The following is a 10,664-nucleotide window of genomic DNA, read 5'->3' as shown; positions in this document are numbered from 1 at the left end:
CTGATAAAAATGTGGAATACTGTTTAAATCGTCATTAGTAAAAACCAAAGAAAAAGTAAAATTTAATAACCCAGCCATCTCATAATCATTAGTTACAAGCCTTCCTTTATCATCCCTCAAGGGTCCTATCCCTATTCTAACATCTTGTTGCCCCCTTAATGTATTTAAAGAAATCCTTACTGCTAATTTTTACATTTTCAGCCAACTTTTTCTCATACATCCTTTTTGATGTCCTAATTTCATGTTTCACCAACTTTATTGATCTTCTATAATCTTTTAAGTCTCCTGTCATGCCGGACAATTTAAATTTCTTAAATTTATGATGCTTTTAATTTAATTTTATTTCTTAAACTCTTTGTGAGCCAATCTGGATTTTTACTTGTAGCTACCCTTTTTTTCCTATTAGGAATATATTTACATTGAATATTTAAAAATTTATCTTTAAAAATTTTCCACATTTGATCAGTGTTTCCATATAACTCAGCTGCCCAATTCACAACACATAACTCTTGTTGCATCCCTTCAAAATTTGTAACCAAAATATCATTATTCCTTATCTCCATATGCAGCAAAACATTGAACCTAATAGAGCAATGGTCACTTGCACCCAGATGTTTCCCAATTTTCACCCTCTCAATCATTTCTGTATTTGAAGTTAACAATAAGCCTAAAATGTCATTGTTTCTAGTTGGTTCACTGACTAAATGGTGAAGAAAGCCATCCTGAACAGTTTCCAAAAACTTTTTCCCTCATGGTTTGATTCTAGAATTTCCCAATCTATATGCCTGAAATTAAAATCACCCACAATTCTGACTTCATTAACAGCCAAAATCTTAATCTCATTGTAAAGTTTCTCACTAATTTCATCAGCATCATTTGGTGGTCTGTAACATATTCCCACTAAAAGCCTGTTCCCTTTATATCCACTAATAGAAACCCAAATGGGTTCAATCTTATTGCTATTATCTTTGATATCCTCCACTTCAAGCCACTCCTCCTCCCTTCTTTAATACTCTATTCCTATTAAATACCCCGTGACCCTGTATTTCAAAAAATTTCTGTCATCAAAATCATCTATGTTTAACCATGTTTCAGTTATTCCCATTATTGACCTAAGCCTAGCATTTAGCCCTAATGACCTACTTATAACTTCATCCCCACAGTTAATTCTAGGCAGTATCCCTGACAAAATTAAGTTATGGCCATTTTATTTAAGTGCCTTTATCAACCCCTTATACTTATTAATTAGCTCCTCTGACCTACCTTTCCCTACATCATTAGCCCCTACATGCACTACAAAAACTGCATCTCTGCTAGCCCCTTTTGTTATTTCTCTTGCTCTGTCAGTTATATCCTCCGCCTGTGCTCTGATTCTTTTCTCCTTATTTTCCCCACAGAATATTATATCCACATGCCTTATCAAGGAATCACCTATAACTATAACCTCCTTATCATCCACATCTTTCTCCGATCCTTTTGTTTTTCTTCCCTCCAATAGTTCCCCAGCTGCAGAAGCCAAGGGCTGAAATTTGTTTCTCAACAGAATAGGCTCATTATAACTAAATTCTCCACTTTTAGCTCTAACAGTACTCTTTCTAACTTCCTTAAAGTCATTGTTAGCTGATGTATTCCTTGCATGTGAAAGCTTATGTTGCTTCTGAAATCCTGCTGCCATTTCCCACAATCTACACTTCTCTTTATCTATTGCCTCTACTTTAATCATGATTGCCTCTAATTTCTCCTCCAACCTACAAACTCTACATAAAAATTGTACAGCTTCATTACTAGCTTCTTTAAAAGTACATTCCAGTCCCGAGTTCCCAACTAAAACCCACTCCTTGCACCCATTACAGCTAACAAACTGCAAATGCTTAACTCCTACGCTAGTCTTAACCATTGTATTTATACTGTTATAGCCTGAAAGTGAAAATAATAAATACTCAATACCAATTACCAGTAGCTTATTGTTGACACTGTTACTGTTAAGTCTTAACATTTAAGAACTAATTATATAATTTTACCACTAATTTGTTTTCACACTAAAGTAATAAAGTTTATCTTTAATTATATAGAACTTAATTTATTAGAACAATATATGTAATGTTTATAATAAAACGTATTTACTTTAGCCTGATAGACATCTTATACTGGAAAAGTATTTTATTATCAAAAATTATGAGATAAATGTGGTGAAGCTTCAGAAGCCAATAGACCTAAAATATGTGGTAGTCATGGACAAATTAAGAGAAAAGTGGAAAAAACACAACATCAGATCTTTACAATTTCCATTTTATTATTACCTCCAATAAGCATTCATTTGAGCACAGTATTTCTAACCATGCTCCCAACAAAGTTGCACTGCGTAGGCTGGCTTAAATATGAATTGCCTTGACAAACAATCAAATTAATTGAAAAAATAACTCCATTTCGTAATAACTTTAGCCTGATTATGCCATGCAGCTCATTAGAGGATGAAATTTTGACAAGATAGAGTGAAACAGTATATTAAGTCACAATTATAGTAATTTTCTGTATGCAGAATCTTGTCGTATTAATGACTAAATGCATGTATCACAGGTATATCTCAGTTTTATTACAAAAACTGCAACACTAACCTGCAGTTTTCTAGTTATCATTTTGAGTCGGCAAAATTGTCTGTCATAAATTACAAGTGTTTTTCTCAGACCATAAAGTTTAGGAACATGTCTAAGTGATAATAATAAGACCTTGCAGTCTAAATGATAGAGAATCTTTCTCCTAACTAGCTATATTACAGTTCTTTCAAAATGAAACAAGCTTTGAAATGATGTTAACATTATTTTATAGGTTGTCCTTCCTACATGGAGAAAACATATGGTCATTGAAACTGACATTTTTGCAACATTCAAGAGAGTAAGATACATTCTGACCATGTAGAGCATGAGTTGCACAAATGGCACAAATGTTGCATGTAATGTAGAACAGTTTTATTACTTGCATGTTCCATCAGCCCAAGTTGTGGAATTAAGAGCTAAATTTCATTTCTTTCTCTTTTTTTTCAGATTTGTTAAAAGTACAGAACAAATCACCATGAAATCTTTATACACCCAGCTTTAGTTTATGCTAACAGTCACATGTCTATGACAGATACTTGACTAAACCTCATCTTCAGCTCATGTGCTATATTTGTGGCTTGGTATACATTGGGAACTGTTTGGGCTAGGAACCTGAACTTCTTAATTTACAAGCCATGGTTGTTTCCATAATTGCCCGAGGGGATAAAATCACCATTCTTGGACTGTATAGCTATATTGAAAGTGAAATTTTGTTTTTAAAAATGTGTTTGGTTTTTAATCAATTTTCTTGTTATTCATGTGTTTTACTATTTTCAAAACAATAAAAAAATACATGATAAAAGTTAACAGTTTCTTTGTAAATGTAAAAACTACAAAAAGTACCAGAAACTAAAGTATTTTTGGGGAGTATTTTCTTCTTCAAAATGATAAAGAGGTCAATATGAAAATGCTAAAGCTTTCGAGTCTTGCTTTGTAGTGATATCTAGAACAGACATAACTCAGTGTTAATTCATTGTTTTTTATTTATTAAGCTGGACAAGTAATTGAAGCTTTAATCATCAAATTGAAAGAAAGTTGGTGTCTAAAGAAACATCATCTTGAGATTTTATTAAATTCCCTTGTACGGAATCTGGATTTAAGTGGATGGAAAGGAGATGTAGGAAATGTATTATTGTCTGCAGGAAAGAAATGTTTAGTAAGTGTTTGCTTTCATTAAAAAAAAAAAACTATGATTATTTCACAGTGTTGATAATACTTCATTAACAAAACAATTATACTGTAGATAGAAAAACGAGTGTTATTTAAAGAAATGCCAAACTTAATGAACAGAATTTGATTTAATAACTACAGAGGTTCAAATGTACATAAATATTTGTGTACAGTACTGGTTAAGTATTTAAACATAATAATAATAATACACAATTTTTATATGTAATTACACTATTTCTTTGTAGATATCCTTCTTCTTCCATAAAAAACAAAGAAGGAAACTTGATTTTTATAAGAGGTTCATTGAATTATTATAAAATATTTGATAAAATGCTGTTGTCAGATCACACTGCATTATGTTGTTTATTGTAATTGTTGCAAGCCTCTGAATCTTCTGTAATGATTCATTTGACCTCTTATTAATTCACAACTAGCTACATAAATTTTTCTCTCATTGTTTAATTTTTGATATTCCTACGTACAATATTCATACAGTTTTAAGTACTTTTGTGATGAAAAGGCACAGTTTTTTGTGCTACACAAACATACAATTTTTTATGCAGTAGTATATCTTGCAGACTGACATAAAGTTTGAAATAAAGCACTTATAAATAACTGGTATTTTTCAAATGTTGTACTGACAGTTTTTTATATTCTGTTATGTGAATTTCTTTTGTGTATTATTTTTGTGTGTGGTTTGTAAACTATAATATTTTTCATATTCACATATAATCAGTAACTAAATATTAGATAATAAAAAAACTAAACGTCTCTAAATACAGGTTCTTTATTTCGTCAGTCTCTTAATATTTAATAAAGGAGGATTCATGAACATTATGACCTAAAACTGTGTAGCAAAGGGAATGCAAAGTGATAAAAACTTAAGTGTGTTTAAGTTTTCCATGAAATTTAAAAAAAAGAGCTGATATATAGTTAAAAGCTACTGGAAGATAGTGGGAATATTTTTGCATTCTTAATATTATAAAGATATTACTCCAGAAGACACAGGGCCATGATACTGCAAACTTTTGTATACTCAGTGAACTTTATGTAAAGTCTAAATCTTTTGTTGTCTATGCACATGTATTAAAGAAAGCATAGGAAACAATATATTATTTGATTTGACAATCAGATGTGAATATGCAAAAAGTTAAAAGAATAAACATTGTGATTTTTCTAACACTTCCCATCTGTTTTGTAAAGATTTTCAACAGTGCATTCACCCCCCCCCCCTTTATATTTTGGGATGTTGCTGTAAAGTAATTATAAGCTGTTTTGTTTTGAATTTTATTTGAAATGTGCGATATAAATAATATTGAAAATAGATATATTTCAATAATTTTTACTTGAAAAACCTGTATTATTTTTTAATGTTTTATTCGGTGTTTTAGAACTGAGGATTATTTTATCAACAGATAAATTATGGAGTGGTTTGCTGATAAATTGTTTCTTTTGTATCTTTCAGAATATCTTTAATTTAAACTTAAATGGATGTCTCAATATTCAGAAATCTGCACTTCTTCAAATCCCAAACAGCTTTCCACACTTGATTATCTTAAACCTACAGAACACCAACACCAGTAATACAATGTTAGGATGTATTGGAGAACACTGTCCAAACCTTAGAGAACTGGACATCACTAATTGTCCTGTATCTGACATTGGACTGACCAGCATGTGCCTGACTATGAGCGATCTAGAGAAGAGATCACCTCGACAGCTGAGACTAACCAAGATACATGTTCTTGGAACAAATATTACAACAGCAGGTGTTTCATGTTTGCTTCACTACATACCAGCTCTTGATCTTCTAAACTTTTCCAACACATTTGGTTCAGTAGCAGAATTACATGAACAAAGACAAAGTCTTAACTTAACTCTACCAGATGCATTTAAACTCACTGCCCTCTCAGTTGAATACCCCTTTGAGGAGTTTCTTCAAACAGATGTCCTACACATTGCTATTCAGATGTGTCCTTTTGTCACAAAAGTAACCATTGTTCATGTGGAGCTTGAGAACAGTGCTTTACCTCTGATTGGCCAGTTTCAAAACCTCAGGGAGTTACTTTTAGTAGGGTCTGATTCTGGTACATCTGTTCTTGAAGAAGAACTGGAGTCATTTTTACAAGTAAAGGGCTTTCAGTTAACATTTTTGGAATTGGGTGAAGTACCAGTGATTGACTTGGCTTTAATAGGCAGTCTTTGTTGTAATTTAAAAGCTTTTAAATTATTTATGGTGAAAGAAATTAAATGTTCTGCATCAAACCATGAAATTTCAATCTTCAGTAACCCTCGTCCCTTATGTCACTTAAAGACTCTTGATTTAGTATTGGAAGAAAATGGTGACGTGCCTCTTGTTGGATGGCCTGTTTTGCTATATTCTTGTTTAGAACTTGAAGACTTGAAAGTGTCCTTTAGTCAAAGTCTTACAGATGAAATTTTAGCAATTGTAATGGAGTATAATCCATTGAAAAGTTTGACACATGTACATTTTGATCACTGTGTCTCTATCACTGGGGAAACTCTGGGAAGACTTCTTAAAGTAGAGAGCAAACTTCAAGATCTAAAATCCTATTGGAGCACAAATGTCACTAGGATAGACTTTGAATGGTGTCAGAGATATGTGCAAGAAAATAATTTAGATGTTAAAGTGGAATGGATGTAGTTATTAAAGAATATATGTGTATATCCCATCCACCTCCAAATGTTATTTAAACTGTTTAGTTTCCCTATAAAGTAGTAAATAAACTTTCCAAATTTGTTTTTGTTAAAATATGTTAAATACACAATTTAGCTCGCAATTTGTTTGTCTTTTCAATCAACCATCAATGTTCCACTATCTGATGTGGAGTAAGAGCCAAAACTAGAAATATGCTAAAGAAGTGACAATTAAAAAAAAACTTTAACATGAAAAGAAAATACTTTCAGTATGTTGGAATATTCTAAAATTAAAAGTAAAACATAAATTATACTTGTTTTTACTTATTTTTACTTTTATTTGGATTATAAATATTATTGTAGTCACAACTGCTTTCCTATTGCTACTTCAATGTTATGTGCCAGTTAAATAATGAAATCAGAACTATAATCTTTGTAATAACAACAATATGCTATTCATGTAATCCAACATCAATAGTGTGCTTTAAGTTTTGAGGGATTATAACAAAGAAGACTAACAGAATGTTAATTAAACAAGAAGAAAAGAAAGTTAAGGAATAGTATTAACTAAGGTAAAGTCAAAACTAAGTATCTATAAAATTATTTTATTTTAATATCAGAAGAGTCAATCTGATGACCTTTTATCAGTAGTGTCAGCAGTGTTACGTCAGTCCATATCATCTGGTATTAAAATAAAGTGTGTCATTGAATTGATTTTTTTACATGTGAAAATATGTACCATGAGGCTTTTAGCAATGTAACAACATCTAGTATTCCTTAGTTTGTTTTAGAAAATGGCTTTATTACATCTTGTAAGTTAACTGTAGATAACAAAAGAATGAATGGTGTAATACATATATATATATATATATATATATGTATGGATTCTTTTAGATTTTTATTTAAGAAAAAGATCAACCTTCACAAGCTGCCTGTGCTTTTGTTTTCATAATTTACTTGCAGATTGAAATTCCTGTGAGTATTAATTCAGGGATTTGAGATCTGTTAGATTTTCTAAGTCAAGTAAGAGAAGATTGTACATACACATTTTCATATTTAAGATGGAATTGAAAAAGTGACTAAGTTGTTCAAGGTTGTGTTAGGAAATTTTTGAAAGCTAATGTGAAAAATGTAAGTTAAACAAATACTTTTGTATATACATAAGTGAAATAAATGTGGTTAACATTTGTACATTACTTGCACTGTGAAAATGCTATGAGATAAACAATGGATGTGTATACGTAAGCCTAGTGGTAGGTAGTGCGCTTGGCTGTGGATCAGAAGATCAATGGTTTGAAAACCATAATGTGCTACTGAATATGCTCCACAATTTCAGCTGTAGGTATATTATAACTATAATAACAACTAATTTTATTTGATTGAGAATTGCTACATAAGCAGGGATATTGATGACTGGTTGCCCTCATTCTGAACAGCAGTTTTATATTAGGAATGGCTACGCCTGAATCTTAGGGGGTCTCTGATCTCTTAGTTTATTCCATATGTTGCATATGATATCATTTAGGTTGAAAATACTAAATAATGACCAAAGTTCTATTGCATTTAACCCCTTCTATAAAGTAGCTATAATGAAAGCTTCCTCTCATGATGAGATTTTTATGTAATGAATGTTAAAACCTTTCATTGACAGCAATTGATCTGAACAGTGAATAATGACAACGTTTATCATTTTTAAATGACATTTGAAATTTAAAATAAAAATTGTTTGGTTATGTGTAAAAAAAAAACTAAAGGGTATGTTCCTGAAATATTTTTGCTCATTTTCCAAAGTTTATATTTGGATGTTAAGTATAATATTCCTGTAAGCTTAAAGTTGATTTTCTTTCAATTCTTCAGCATCTTTATTAATGTCTTAACAGTATTGTGCATAGGGTTGACTACTTTATATTAAAATTAATTTAAATATGCAAATCAGCAAGGCACGTGACAACCACAGTCAATATGTATTTGTTGTGGTACAGAATGACATTTTGACAGTGTTTGGCATTTTGTCTTGTAATTTTATATAATAACCTGGCTCATTGTTTTGTTTTTTATATAACTTTTATTGGCCGACATCTTTATTTTAGCTTGGCTGTTTTTTTGTACATGTAAAATGTTTTGTTTTGACAATCAATATCATACCTTTTACTTTACGGGTGTTAGAGAGGTTAAAGTTCACTTTCATGGAACAATAATTTACATATTATCAATGGAAACTAATAGTTTTTGCTTATTTACTAGCTCTTTGAGGCAATCTGCAATTTTTTTTCATGCTTAAAAATGTTGAATGCTTCCCATACAAAATTATTAGATATTTTTATCTTGATTAAAACTTGAACATTTAATCATTCTGATTTTCACACTGGGAAAGAACAAGAAGAGAAATAATAAAAACAGCAGTATTATTTTAGAACTTTTGAATATTTATTCTCTTAATCCATAAGAGATATAATACATCTTAATATGACATATTTCAAAATGAATTCAAAATAACATTTCACCTGAACTGGGATTCTAAGAATATCGATACAGTTGCACCATTTTAAACCATTACCATTTCCTCATGTCAGGTTTTCCATTTGCCCCCAGACCCTTAAGTTACCAGCCTAGTGGATGTAGAGAGCAATTCACCATTAAAATTTTAAAGTATTTATAAAAAATATTAAAATATGTAATATAGATATCAACAATCCCTAGTTCAGATTGATATCTATCAGTTGAATTTTGTTTTGTGCAGTCTCCTTTACTAAAAGCTTTATAACTGTGTTTATCTTTTATCCTCCACGGCTTGTGAATTCGTCATTAGGAATATTAACTGTTAAACTTTCACTCACGTAAGCATTTAATTCTTAAAAGTTTCGGCGACTATATTCTAATTATGTAGCGGGGTGAAGAGAAACAGAAGTTTCTGACCGCCCCTGGTTATATTTCATTCCCCGAAATATACTTTTAACCTAAACTCCTACCATGCTAGATTGATTGATTCCCCCAATGGGTCGGCAGTAAGTTTATAGTTTTACAATGCTAAAAATGGGTTCAATTCCTTGTAGTGGACAGACCGCAAATATATTATTGTGTAGCTCTGTGATAAACCAACTGTATGTTTTGTCACTTCAAGAAGAAGAAAAACAATTTTACTATTTTTAACTTGAAACCTGAAACCTTAACTTCTTAACCTGAAACAGATATAAAGCTGCTGATTAGATCTGTTCAGAAAAAGAATAGTGGCTGTCAAACATTAGGAACAGTTGTGGCAATACTGCAGATTTGTCCAAAAGTTCGGTCTTGTATAAAGAGTCACGGTAGTATTAGTCCACCTTCTAACATGTGTAAAGTCATTATCGTTCCTCTAGATGATACATTGGGTTTTTATTATGTATCGTTCTATTACCAGTATAAACAGATAGATAAATGGAGGGATGTTTCTTAAAATTGGCATCTTTTGTTTGTCACAAGTTTCATGTGTGACCGAAAATACGAAGTAGTCATTCACTTAAAAGTTGCCTGTAATTTTTCTTTATTTCTGAGTTGAAACGATATTGGTAATCTATGCAAATAATACGCTTGCGTTTGACTGTTAGGAACTTTTCTCGCAAATTTCTTGGTTAAACGCTACAAATCGGGTGTCGTTAGAAAGGCTTTTGTCCGAGAAGTTTAGATTGCATATTGGCATTTCCATTCAGAATCACCTTACCTGTTTTTTGCCTAGTCAATTTTTTAATGCAACGAGTATGCTACACGTTGCCATCACGTGACGACTGGCTTCGATTTCAATTTTTTTTTTGCAAAGTATTTCACACAAACTACACTTAATCCTATGTAATTTCTTTAAAAAATGAACATCACACTAAATGCAATTGATGTGGGCTTTTCTGACTTATTTAAGTCTAAAATACGCATGCACGATTCGTTCAAAACCATATGTTCGTAACTTTGTGAACACGCATTCAGACGTTTCAGCATATCCGCTAAGTTTGCCCTCATTGTCACTTTACATTTAATTTACATTGCAATAATTTAGATTCGGTTTGAATAAATAAACAAATGTTTAAACAACTCTGTTTATTCAATTATGTACAAGTTGCCCAGTGTCTGCTAACAATACGAAGAATTAAATTGTAGCGAAATGTTACAAGTTCTTCAAATACCTCTAGATTCTAGAATGATAGGTTTCTTTTTTTGTGAGTGTAAAACACTTAAATACACCAGTTCGATTTTCGATACCTCACTACTATAAAG

At 31.3% G+C, this 10,664-nt stretch overlaps 1 protein-coding gene across 1 annotated transcript in view; it reads left to right on the top strand.

Annotated features, from left to right (window-relative positions):
• LOC106470974 overlaps positions 1–7,613 on the top strand; it is an 11,608-nt gene extending 3,995 nt beyond the window's left edge. Inside the window, exons 2-3 of the mRNA XM_022401377.1 lie at positions 3,587–3,750; positions 5,230–7,613. Of these exons, the coding sequence (XP_022257085.1) occupies positions 3,587–3,750; positions 5,230–6,429 (1,364 nt within the window). The 3' untranslated portion in view covers positions 6,430–7,613. The remainder of the gene's footprint in view (positions 1–3,586; positions 3,751–5,229) is intronic.
• Positions 7,614–10,664: the final 3,051 nt, after the last annotated feature.

The sequence above is a fragment of the Limulus polyphemus genome, unplaced genomic scaffold (assembly GCF_000517525.1).
Source record: "Limulus polyphemus unplaced genomic scaffold, Limulus_polyphemus-2.1.2 Scaffold4, whole genome shotgun sequence".
Lineage (NCBI taxonomy): Eukaryota > Metazoa > Arthropoda > Merostomata > Xiphosura > Limulidae > Limulus > Limulus polyphemus.
This window is presented reverse-complemented; position numbering and strand designations above follow the sequence as displayed.